Source organism: Haemorhous mexicanus, chromosome 2, assembly GCF_027477595.1.
Source record: "Haemorhous mexicanus isolate bHaeMex1 chromosome 2, bHaeMex1.pri, whole genome shotgun sequence".
Taxonomy (NCBI): domain Eukaryota; kingdom Metazoa; phylum Chordata; class Aves; order Passeriformes; family Fringillidae; genus Haemorhous; species Haemorhous mexicanus.
Window position 1 is genome coordinate 41,292,166 of NC_082342.1, and position 12,232 is coordinate 41,304,397.

General features: G+C 39.6%; 1 protein-coding gene across 2 annotated transcripts in view; it reads left to right on the forward strand.

The window, feature by feature from the left end:
* FAT3 (FAT atypical cadherin 3) overlaps window positions 1-12,232 on the forward strand; it is a 312,693-nt gene that overhangs the window by 198,647 nt on the left and 101,814 nt on the right. For both annotated transcript variants that reach the window (XM_059838535.1, XM_059838536.1), the window contains exons 4-5: window positions 5,661-5,975; window positions 7,793-8,003. In XM_059838535.1, the coding sequence (XP_059694518.1) occupies window positions 5,661-5,975; window positions 7,793-8,003 (526 nt within the window). The remainder of the gene's footprint in view (window positions 1-5,660; window positions 5,976-7,792; window positions 8,004-12,232) is intronic.

Here is a 12,232-nt window from a genome sequence, read left to right on the forward strand (position 1 = left end):
TACAAAGATTTCCCAGATTAGCATATTGTAAAGGAAATAAGGAAAGATGGATCATATTGATATGATTGGAACTCTTTTGGACAAGAAGTATGATTTGTCTTTTGGGACAGGAGCACATCCTATTAGAATAAGTGAAATAAGCACTTTACCCATTCTTTTCCCACAGTTGCTAGATAAGGGATTAGAAAGATAAAGTATCGAGTTTGCTACAGCTAACTCAGTATTCGTTTTGAAGAAAAAAGAAAAGAAAAGAAAAAGTACATTTATTTTTCCTCTCATATTCTGTATGTCTTTGAGCTACACTGCCTTCACCTAGTGGCAATAATCTGACGTGTAGCTCAGTAACAGCATGCATTTCAGAAAAATATTTCCTTGTAAGAATTTAGCCACGAGTTTAGTCTCTCTCTGAAGTCGGCAGAGATAGTAATTCAGTGCATTTGACTTTAAAGTTGTATTCATCCCTCGATGAGCTCTCCTTTATAATCTTTCACTTCTCCTACTCGGGCTGAATTCCAGAGATTTACAATAGGTATTGCAGCTCGTTTACACGTTGGCAGAAGAAACAAACCCATTACTCACTAACAGCAGGGGTATGCCTTAACCCTCCGGCTCCCTTTGATCATTTTTCTGCCTTCAGTAGCTCAACCAGATTCTCTTTTCTAAGGTTTTCTGAAGCAAAATTAGCATTTCTTCTTGGGGGAAGGGAGAGACTTTTACCTGAAAACCTCTTTGTGCACGCTCCTTTGATGAGGCACAAGCATCTTAGCTCATTTTATTTTGCATTAAGCAGTTATCACACTATAAAAATAAACAAGCAAATATGGCATCTTCAGCTTTTTGCAATGCTAATGACAGTGATGTGACAGTTCCTCATAATGTAAATATTGGGTAGTCTAAGTATTTCTTCCTGCCAGAGAATGATATGGAAAAAGATATTTGTTCTTCTCAAGGCTTGATGACTCATATTAAACACCTGCTAATTGTCTTGTACTTGTTGAGGTAACATCCCTGCTAGCTACTCCCTCCAGCTGAGTTAATAATTACCTTGGAAGTCATGAGCTTTTGTTAATGAGACTCGATATAGTACTGGTAATTCAGGAGGGTGGTCCTCACAGTTGTATCTGTATTCTGAAAGATTCAAGAACTACACCTTCTCCAATTAAGTGTCACAGTCTGACTCATAGGAGGAGTGACTGGAGGCAAAATTCCTTTTGTGACCATTGCTGAGGTCTGGTAGGCTGGATTAGGCTGGATTATTAGGTAATACTTCCACAGTAGATGTCTCCTCCATGCCTTCTCCATAGTCATAAAAAGAAGAACTTCTCACATCTACCATTCCAGCTGTGGTATGTTAGCAGTCAATGTCAGTCTTCATTTTCACTGAGAAGGTTCACTTCTATGGAAATCCCTTTGTAGCTGCTCTGTGGACATGAACACAAACATGAATATCTCTCAGCCTCGTAGGGAAGGGAGTGTTAATGCCTATAGAGCAAACCTGCTGAAGTAGATCCTGCAGAAGAAGTGGAAATTGTTTTACTTGGAGAGAAAATTCTGTTATTACACTGAATTTGTCATACACTGAAGAAGGAGATATTTTAATGCATTTTTCTCAAAAAATACATATCTGATAGAAGTAAAGGGAATTTGGGGAGGCCTTGTCCTGGTCCATCCAGCTAAAGGAAACATTGTAAGGGAGGTGTGACTGTTGTTACTTTAGCAAAGAAATTCCCAGGTAACCAGTATCTGCATGTGTCTTGACAGACATATTTTGGTTAAGTCATGGGCATTAAAGCAAATGCTCATTTTATGGAGAAAACTGTAGTGGAACTGGTTGTGAGAAAATGGCAGCGATCTTAGGATTTCACCATGACAATATATAATAATTTGTTTTATTTTTGTTGTCTGTTGCATTCAGGCCCTATTAAATATGTAAACATAGTCTTTTTAAGACATTCCACCCTTACTGAATGGACCAACCCTTTGTCTGAGTAGTCAGGGAGTGCAAATTCAGCTGCTTTCATGGCTGTGTCCCAGCTTTGGGAGGTTGTTCTCTCTTTAGGCTGTCCTGACACAGCATGAGCAGCAATTTCTAACCAGTGCAGCAGAGGGGACAGGCGCTGTCCTGGTCCATCTCAGCTGCACGTGGTCAAGCAGCAGCTTGTCTGCAGCAGTTGGGTCTGGATACCAGACTCATCACACAGACAGGAGAAGGTGTTCACCCTTTAGGAAAGCACATGCTGACCAAGCAGCTGTTCCCCATCTCTGCTGGGAAAGCTGTGATCTTTGTCCTTACCCTTCTCCCATACTGATTACTGTGAGTCACCTCTTGTTGGGTTTTCAATGACACATCTTGACAATGTATTGAAACAGTCCTGTCTCAGACTGACAGATGAATGACAGATGTCACTCAGATGTCATTCATCTGCATTACCTTTATCTGTGTTCTTTTTCCTACCATGCTACCTGCAGGTTTCTAAACAAAAGAACTTCACCAGTCTTTAATTACAGCTTCTTTCCTGAAAGTTCTCCTGTGCCTTGCACATCTGCCTTTTGCATTTCCAGAGATACCGGCTGTGAATTAGCTTTGTCCTAGGAACATCCTAAACTCCTTCCCCTCCCTGGTTACTCTTTACTGTAATTTCCAGCTGTTCAAGAGTTTAGCTAAGAACTGTGGTAATGTTTGAGTTGAAATTGCCTTGGTTAGAGGGGCCCCTAAGTGCTGGTGTGATACTGTGTCCTGATGGAAATGGTATTTGCAGAGTGATGTGCTGAATGACCTCTCTGCTTCTCCCCGTTTTTGTCTGGGAACAATTCTGAACTGGCAGCAATTTCTTGGTTTGTTTTAATGTGTTGTCATGGTGGCTTTTTTTCTGTAGGGGCAGAGGAAATTTTTGCAGATCTTTTACCTTGCTTATGGCTGGAACCTGAATAGCCAGGCTGGGGTCAGGATGATGGAGCACAGAAAAGGAATCAGCCAGGGTGCAGATTTACATTTGGGGAAATAATCACATCACTGGCGTGAGGGAGGCTTAATTAATTTACATGCCTGCAAAGAGAGAAGTTCAGCTCCTGTGTCTGGCATTCAGAGCTTTTTCAGTGGAGCTGCATCCTGTAATTTTGAAAAGTTTTGAGTTTCACCCAGACAAAAAGGCTTAGCTGGTACCCAACATTTTCCTCTCCAGGGATGTGAAGTTTTAGCCCAAGTAGAATTTACTAACTTCAGGCCATTTTTCATTATTTTTCATTAATTAGCTGTTATTTTGTGTTATTGCCATTACTCTTTCCTGTTAGCTGTCAGCAAATATTTTCTGTGCAACATTTCTGTTATCGAACAGATTCCCCCCCAAGTTTGGGCTTACAAACCAAACAAATGCATGCAAATATTTGCTGCCACAACACCATGCTAGTCAGGATTTCGGCAGTAATGTGACAAACTGTGAGAATGTACTGGTAAGACATAAGGATGCTTCACTTCTTAAACAGCATAGTTTTTTGACTGTTTATACCACTGTGGTTTTCATAGATTTTATTGACATAGTTGGTTGTAAACCCTTTATCTCACTCACACACATTTTTTGTTGATAACTGCTAGTAGGTTGAAGAAAATGTCTTTAAAAAAAAAAAAAGTTGTATTTTTTCAGAGAACAAGAGTTTCCAGAATCTCGCTAGTATTTTTTAATGCAAAAACATTACTCCCTTAAAAAGCATCTTGTTGATATTTTTTGAGTTTGTGTGACACTGTTTCTATGCAATACAGCCTGTACTGCTTGTCATCAGTGGTTATTTTATCTGTGGAGATACCCAAAAAAGGTTTTTCTTGGTTAACTTGTGGCCTTGCCTAGAGCTTTGCTGGTTACAACATAGTAGAGCAGAAATAGAGGTGATCATCAGTGAAGTGGAGAGGCTGAGGTCCCTGGTGGTGTGGTTCTCACCCTGTGGAAAGGCAGATTCACAGCTGTGTGTACAGACTTTCAGCACTGTTTTGGAAAGAGTTGGTAGTGGGAACTGGATGGTTCAGTACACTGATAGTGGCATGGGTCTTCTTCCCACACCCCTGTGCTGGTGTCTGGCAGATGTCAGGCTGCAGGATGGGTCTGATCCCCATCCAGCACTCTGCAAACAGCTGTCCCCATCACAGGAGTGGTGAGCCCAACAACTGCTAATTGCCAAAGCGACTCAGCACTTAGGAAACTCTACTACAGTCTTGGCAGAAAGAGGCCTGAGACTAGTATGTGTTGTTGGGAGGATGGTGCCACTCTCCAAGTGGATTTTGGGCTGTTTGGGGAGTTTACATTGCCACTATATGTTGCCATGCTCCTCGCTTTTCTGTAAATGAGCTGTTTCAGTCCCTGAGGCTGTCAGTCTGCTCCCTTCCACTGCATCAGTTTTTAAACACATAGGTTAAAGACTTTATCCCTTTCCTGTATTTAACATTCTCATAGAAAACACAATTTTTCTGCTGATATCAGTGTTAAACTGGGGTTACTCTAAGTTTAGACTTTACACAAGGATGGGAAAATGCCAAGGGATATTATTCCCAGAAAATTTTGCTTTGCCTAACGACTGGACATCAGGACTATAGGATTTGCAAGGGAGCACAGGAAGTTTTAAGGAAAAATAAAACATCAAGAAGTTACCAGCAAACCACTTGATGTGCAGTGATCAGTATGAGCAGAGAAGGGTATTTAATATCTTGGCTCACTGTCATCAGAAATTGCTACTGTGGGATTTGGCGTGTTACCATATGTAGCTGAAAATGAAATTTGAACTTCTTTCATGCAAACAAAAATAACTTTCTGCCTTATTTCTTTCTCATTAAAAATGCAATCGAAATATTGAGGGAGAAGTTTGAAACATATTGATTTCATTTTGAAGGCATATTATTAAATCTCTTGAGGGCTTGTTGATCTTGAATCATTTCATTTTCATAGTGTTTCAGATTGAAAATTATTAGTGATTCTGTTTAAGTTGCAGCTAAATTACTAATTAACTTTCATCTCAAAGATTTTATTTCTTACGTGTTTCTGGCAGCACAGTGCATTCTCTACACAATGCAGCAGAAATTTTTTGTTACCTGCCTCTCTATGCTCCTTATAATCTTATAAAGCAGGTTTGGAATTAATGAGCTGTCACATCTTGGGTAATGAATGAAAAGAGCTGACAGAAATCCTTTTGTTGTTTAAGAATTTCCAAATAATTAATGGGAAAAAAATGACAGAGGTTCTTTTAGGGTTTAAGAAGAAATGCATCTTTCAAATTATTTCAGTGACAGAAGAAACTTTAAAATATGTATGCAAAAAATGCAGGGATCCCTGATTAATGGGTTAATTCCAGTTCTCTCTTCTGGGATAAACTTGCAGAATTTGAGATAAAAGATTTAATGTTTTGAGAAATAGCTTCTTAGTCTGCAGGTTCTTTATTCCAGGTTCATCTCAGAAGTAAAAAAATCTTCTGGATTCCTGGATTTGCCATTGTGGACAAATTGAGTTAAGCACTGAGCATGTTTATAGTAATTCTGTATTGTGTACGCAGAAGATGTTGCAAACTGCAGGTTAGCTTTGGGGTAGGCAGGGTGTTTCCATATGTTTCATGTTTTTCTCCAATTTCTGAAGTCCCGCTGTAATATTCCTGTTGGAATAACCTGCACTGCTGTTTTCCAGGTAACCGTCTCAGATGGGGGCACATCCCCCAAGCAGTCCTCTGTTTGGGTGGTGGTGCAGGTCCTGGATGAGAATGACAACAAACCACAGTTTCCAGAGAAAGTCTATCAGATCAAGCTGCCAGAGAGAGACCGTAAGAAGAGAGGGGAGCCCATCTACAGAGCTTTTGCTTTTGACAAAGACGAGGGCCCTAATGCAGAAATCTCGTACAGCATTGTGGACGGGAACGATGATGGGAAGTTTTTCATTGATCCCAAAACAGGGATGGTTTCTTCTAGAAAGCAGTTCACAGCGGGGAGTTATGACATCCTAACGGTAAGCACTCTTTCATTGACATACAAACCCATGATTTGACTGACTTCTTTCTTTTGTTTTTAAGAAATAGGCCCTCCTGTATAAGGAGGAATATATGACTGTGCTTATTCCCTGTATGTAAGACCTAAATTAAGAAATTTAGTATTCGTATGCAACTACTGCCAAAAAATTGAGTGTGAGAGATCATTGATGCTGTTGCAGGTCATGAAGTATTCTCAGAGTGTAATGTCAGCCTGCAAATTGTTAGCATAAGATGTTCCCTTGAATATCCAGAAATGAAGACCAGGTACTTGTCTGCTCCCAAAGTTGTATCATGTTGGCCTGGGCAGATACAGCTGCAAAAGGGTACTTACTTTTGGTGAACACAATTGTTTGCCCTTACAGAGGGCACCTACTGTCCCAGTTAGGTGGCTGCATCTAAGAGAGGAGGAGTACTGTGTACTCTGTGACGTGAAAGCAATTTCAGTTAAAAGAAAGCTCAGTCAAAATTCTTCTTTCAGAACTCTAACCATACAATGAAAGCAAAAGAAAGGGGAAATAAAATACGGTTGAGTTGATATAAAGCCATATAAGACTGGAATGTGCACTCTTCATGTGCAGGAATAAGCCCACAAGTTTAGTTAAGGAGCTGAAATAAAAGTGTCAGAGGTCCGTGGTCTGACATCTGGAAGTGATGTATCCTTCAGAAGTGGGTTGCCTTCATAATGCTGGAAAATGAATAGGTAACAAAACATTAAGAAATATCTAGGAGTCAGAGTAGAGCAGCCTTTGAGTGAGTGAGTACTTTTCCCTCTGGTGACCTAAAAGTCCTGTTTGAGACCTGGGCTTTCTTATAACGCAACCACTGAATATTTTCTAACTAGAAACTGCTCATCACACCCTCAGTATCTTTTCACAAAGGACATGCCTGCCTGGAATGGAGCAGAGTGATGAGTGTTAGTATCAAACACACTTAGCACATTTCCAGAGGAAGAAGTAGGGCATGATATCTCAGAAAAATAAAGTATTCCCCATTTTTAAAAGGTATTCTAATGGCATATTTATACCAGTGGACCTGTATAGCCAGAAACATTACCTTTTTTTAAAAAAAGGTTAACATTTTGTTAACATTGATGTTATTCACCAAAGCACCCATTTTCTAACCTGCATTCAGCCTTTTCTTAAGCCCAGTGTTTGTTGCTGCTCATCTTGTCTTTGCTATGCTAAGTCCATAAAGCATGTCATGCAAAGATCAAGCCTATCCATCTTTCCAGAAGACTTTATAATAAAAAGAAATAGCACCAAGCAAAGCAATTTTTAATGAACTTGACAGAGAGGAGAAAGAAAACATGACAAAATTTTGAATTATATTTTTTATGGAGAATGAAGGAAATGACCTTAAACTTATTTAACTCAATTAAAGATCCTGAGGAAGGCAATATAGGGAATACTTATCTGCAATACAGATGCCACTTGAAAGCAATCGAACATGCTCTGGGTGAGCGTGTTTTGAGAATGCATGGTCTTACAAAGGGTCATTACAAAGCTTCCAGCTTTGCTGCAAGAGGGAGCTGGGTGCAAGATGAAATCAGAGAGGGAAGATGGTTCTGGAGAGAAGGATCTGCTTTGGGAGTGTTTGAATTGCATCTGCAGGAGGCCTCCCACCAGCATTTCTTAAACAAAACATTTCAGTTTAAAATCACCTTCTTCTTTTGGTGGGATTTTACATAAAAGGTTACAAAGGCCATTTTCCAAGCAGTCATCGCACTGCTTGGATTAGTTCTGAACTGCCAAGCTGGGATGCTCAGCCTGAGCCCTCTTCTCTTTGTGCCTGCCAGATAAAAGCAGTGGACAATGGCCGGCCCCAAAAATCTTCCACTGCCCGTCTCCATATTGAGTGGATAAAAAAGCCCGCGCCCTCGCCCGTGCCCCTGACTTTCGACGAACCCTTTTACAACTTCACCGTCATGGAGAGTGACAAAGTGACCGAGATTGTCGGGGTGGTCTCTGTGCAGCCCTCTAACATCCCCCTCTGGTTCGACATCGTCGGTAAGTCGGGAGCCAGTGGTGCCAGGAGGATGCCCCAGAAGCGAAGCATATGGCTGTGCGGTTTTGAGAGCAAGGAAACTAACCGTGAACTGTCTCCCTATCTCCCCCCCCCACCCCCAGTTAAATCCATTTTCCTAATGATGAAATGAAAATGCTATTTTAATATAGTGGTAACAGTAGTAGTAGTAGTAATAATAATATTCCTGCTTTTGTTATGACTCCTTAGCTAAGCTTAAAAAAGAGCGCTGTATGGCTGAATTGGTTTTTTTTTGTACTATGTTATTTACTGCAATCTTAATGTTGTCTGTCATTTAAATTCTATTGTCATACTTTGCTAATCTCATTTCTAAATGTATTTATGGTACTTAGACTTGCTGTCCCTCATTTCTCTCTTTCTTCACCTTTTTTTCTGCATTCTGTTCTTTTTTTTCTGCTTCCGACTGCCCTGCTTCAAGGTGGCAAGCATGCTCGAGAGATGTTCTATATTCTACAGACAGCTTGTGGGCAGAACTGTTCAACAGAAGGTACCCTTAGTGCAAACACATTTGCTAAAATACAACTATCCAGGCTGCCTTTTATTTTTTGCAAGTTTTTTTGAGACAATTTATATTACATCTTTCATAAGTGCCTGTGACAGGATGCGATGCGACACATGGATGTGCTGCATTTCTTTCTATGACAGCTTTTACCGTATTTGTGTCCAATTATTATCATTTTATTCACGGATTTTCCACAGTTTATCACAAATAATTAATTCAAACTTTTCACAGTCCGGTGCCATCCATTTAACTGTGAAACAGAATGGGATGCCTCAACATATGGGTTACAAATGGAGACACCAAAAGTTTGTCTTGAATGCAAGCTGAAACAGAGAAATGTGTTTTGATGTGAGATTTCAAGCACAAAATTGCCTTATATAAAATTGCTTATAAAAACAGGGAGGGAGAAGCATCCTTAGTAAAAAGGAGGAGATGCCATAGAAATCTTAAAATCACAGGGAAATGCCATTAGATGCCAAAAGGACAGGGAGCAAAGGGTCTCACTTGGTTGAAGTAGAGAAATGGGAATCAATGTTCCTAAGCATTTCTTTCCCACTTCTGCTGCTGATTCAGTCAATGTCATTTAAAATAACTCCTTTAACATCTCAAAAGTGAGAATTTCCCCTGGAAAATTATTGTGCTTCTTAATATTTCCAGATGCTTCTATGTGGTGTTTGCATACCTTTGGATGTAAAACAGTTCATCTGCACAAAGTGTAGTTATTTAAATGAAGGGTTATAAAGCAAATGCTACATGAAAGATTAGAGACACAAAAAAGCTTTGCCATGGACTTAGCAGAAAGTGTGCATCAGCAGTCTTTATTTACAGGGATTGAGCCTGGCTCCCATTTCAACAGAGTTATTTGGAGATGGGTTTAACCAACAGGAAGGACAGGGACCACAGGAGAAAGGGTCTGTCAGAGTTGTTTTCATCCACCTTTTATTGCCAATTTGTGCAGATGAAAGACAGAAGCAGCACCACTTCCTCTCTGAATTTGTAGCACAGTTTCTGATGTGCCAATCATATTAAAATTAAACCCAAAGCTAATACCATATTCTGGGGTTTCTGCTAGTCCCTGGGGGAGGACAGCATATGTTTCCTAGAGTTTTCCTGCCATTTCCTTGGTTGCTTCAGTATGCTACATGCTGATGTTTACATTTCCCTTCCCTTCCTCACTGACCCTTTCCTCCCAAGACAAATCCATCTTTTTTGATGTTATTGACAGTTTTTTTATTATTTGAACCTTTTGCTGGACTTCTTCTGGTCCTTACCACGGCAGCTTGACCAACTCTCATTAAAATGCTGCCCCGAGGGAAGCCCCTGCTCTTCCACTACATTCTTTTTCATTATTAAGGGTCTCTTTCAATCAAGCAACACCTTATAATGATATTTGATTTTTTGCCTACGAATCAGAGATGATAGGGAAAACATTAGGAAATTTTAGCCTCTGTCAAATAATATGGCCTTTATGCCTACACTAGTTCAAATGGTTTAGAAGATCTTCCCTATTTAAACAATTCTAATGGTTTCCCTACAGGCTCTAGCTTCTGAAGTTGCAACATGCTGCATCATTGCAGAGGTCACTGAGACAGAGCTTTCCTAGATTTAATGAGAAATCAGTGACCCTGACCTTCCAGTTTGGTTGTGCTGAATGTTTTCATTAAATATTGCTGCTGTTACAAATAATTGCACTTCCAACAGCACCAATTTCTGCAACAGGAATAGCCAACAATCCTGGGCATGCAGAAGACCTTGTTTTTCCAGACACTCAGCATGCAAGGAGCAAAGACAAAAGCTATCCTGAGAGTTTCACAGACAGAACAGTGTGTATTTAGATAACCATTGCTGCCTATAGCCAGTGTCAAACCCCACTTTTTTTCATTGTTCCTTCATATCATCAGCATTGAGTTCCAGTGCTGAAAAGCCCAATGAAAGGCGTGGGGTGTTTGTAGAAGTTAATTGTCATATACAGAAAGCTGTATGTGACTGCTGATGCACAAGATGGTTTGTGTGCTGCTGTAAAACCAGACCTGATCCTGCTCCATCTGGTATATCGTGATTCTGAACCTCTGTGCATAGTTCACAGTAATGTCAACAAAACCCCTGAAGGCTTATGTAGAGATGTGGTTTAATATAGAGTTTGCAGCTTGACCTTTATCTTTATGACCTTTTCAAACTAAATGGGCATTGGAATTCCAGACAATCTCATAACATCTACTCTCTCCCAGACAAAAAAAAAAAAAAAAAAAAAAAAAAAAAAAAAAGAGAGGGAGAGCAGATAAAGTTTGGCTATAAAGTGTCCTGTCTGCCTAACTTTGCACCTTAATTATATATACTTTAGGTAGATGTTTAAGTTCTTGAGTTGATCAGCTCCAAGAGAGGAAGATGCCAGAGGGGCAAGAAGGTCATCTTCCATTGATGGACTGGAGAGGAACAGGATACTTGGATGATTGTTTGTTTCTTTAATTGGGAATAGCTGAGATGTCATACCTGGTTTCTCTTTTCAGACTGCATTCAATACCATTCTCAATTCATGCACATCCCACTGTGTGAAAGACATAAGCATAAGTTGTATCAGTTTACAATTTATTTAGTCATTAATAAGAAACTAATTTTCAATGGGAACTCCCCGATAAGTCAGAGACCTTTATTTGTACCAGGAAAATTGAGGCTTTTCTGTTTTTTCCTTTGTTACTGATGGGAATGGTGGGATGACTACTTTAACACTGGAGCTAAGCTGCATGGTGCTAGTTTTTTGCTTAAGTGGCATGTTGCACAACATCTCTCTGGTTCCCCAAACAGTCCTCCCTCTGTTTTTGCTTCCTCCCCCAGCCTGTGCCTATATAACAGCAGCCAAGCTTTGAAACCACATCAGCACTTTTTACCAAGCGTGCTTAAATGCCAATAATTTTAATATCTATTAATTTTAGTTGGTTGTCCATTTAATTCATAGTGCTGCAAGTTTTCATTAAAATCAAAAACATGTAGCTCCCTAGCCTTCTTTGAATAATCTTCTCTGAGAACTATCTAAAATACCTTCCTGATTTCTTTCTTGCTTTTTATGCCCTTGCTTTCAGCTTCTTAGCAGCAAACTCAAGGCTTTGAGTCTCTTCACAGTAGTTTTACCTAAAATTCAGAGTCTGCTTTACTTTCTTCTTAGCATGATATAGTACATAAAAGAATAAATATTTGCCTGTCATTTTACTAATATTTTATTATGTTATGATTAAAAAAATCTGTAGTTGAATTTTTGGTTTTTGAGACAGTCATTAAGTTTATTTCATCTTCTTTAAAAACAAAAGAAATTAAAATTTTGGCTTTGCTTCTTTTTCTGAAAATTGCAGAGGTACTTTAGCCTCACCTCTGAGTTTCAGGGTGAATTAGTTTCCTGCCTTTTGCTCTGATTCTCTTCCCTGAGCAATGTGACAATTGTAGCAATTTGCCCATTTTATCATCACTGTTCACTCCTGTCAGCTTTTTTAGTACAGACAAGTAAGAATCTTCTCTGCACTAGGAAAATGTTCCTCTAAATCAGATCATTTCCTGTGTTCCTTTTCTCCATTTGTCCATAATGGCATGGTGAGCCAAATGAGACTTGTGTGAGGATAGCTGTATATAGTGATGCTATTAGGTTTGAACAGAAAATATTGTGTGCTGCTTGCTACCTGCCAGTGAAGGAAGACTCCTGCT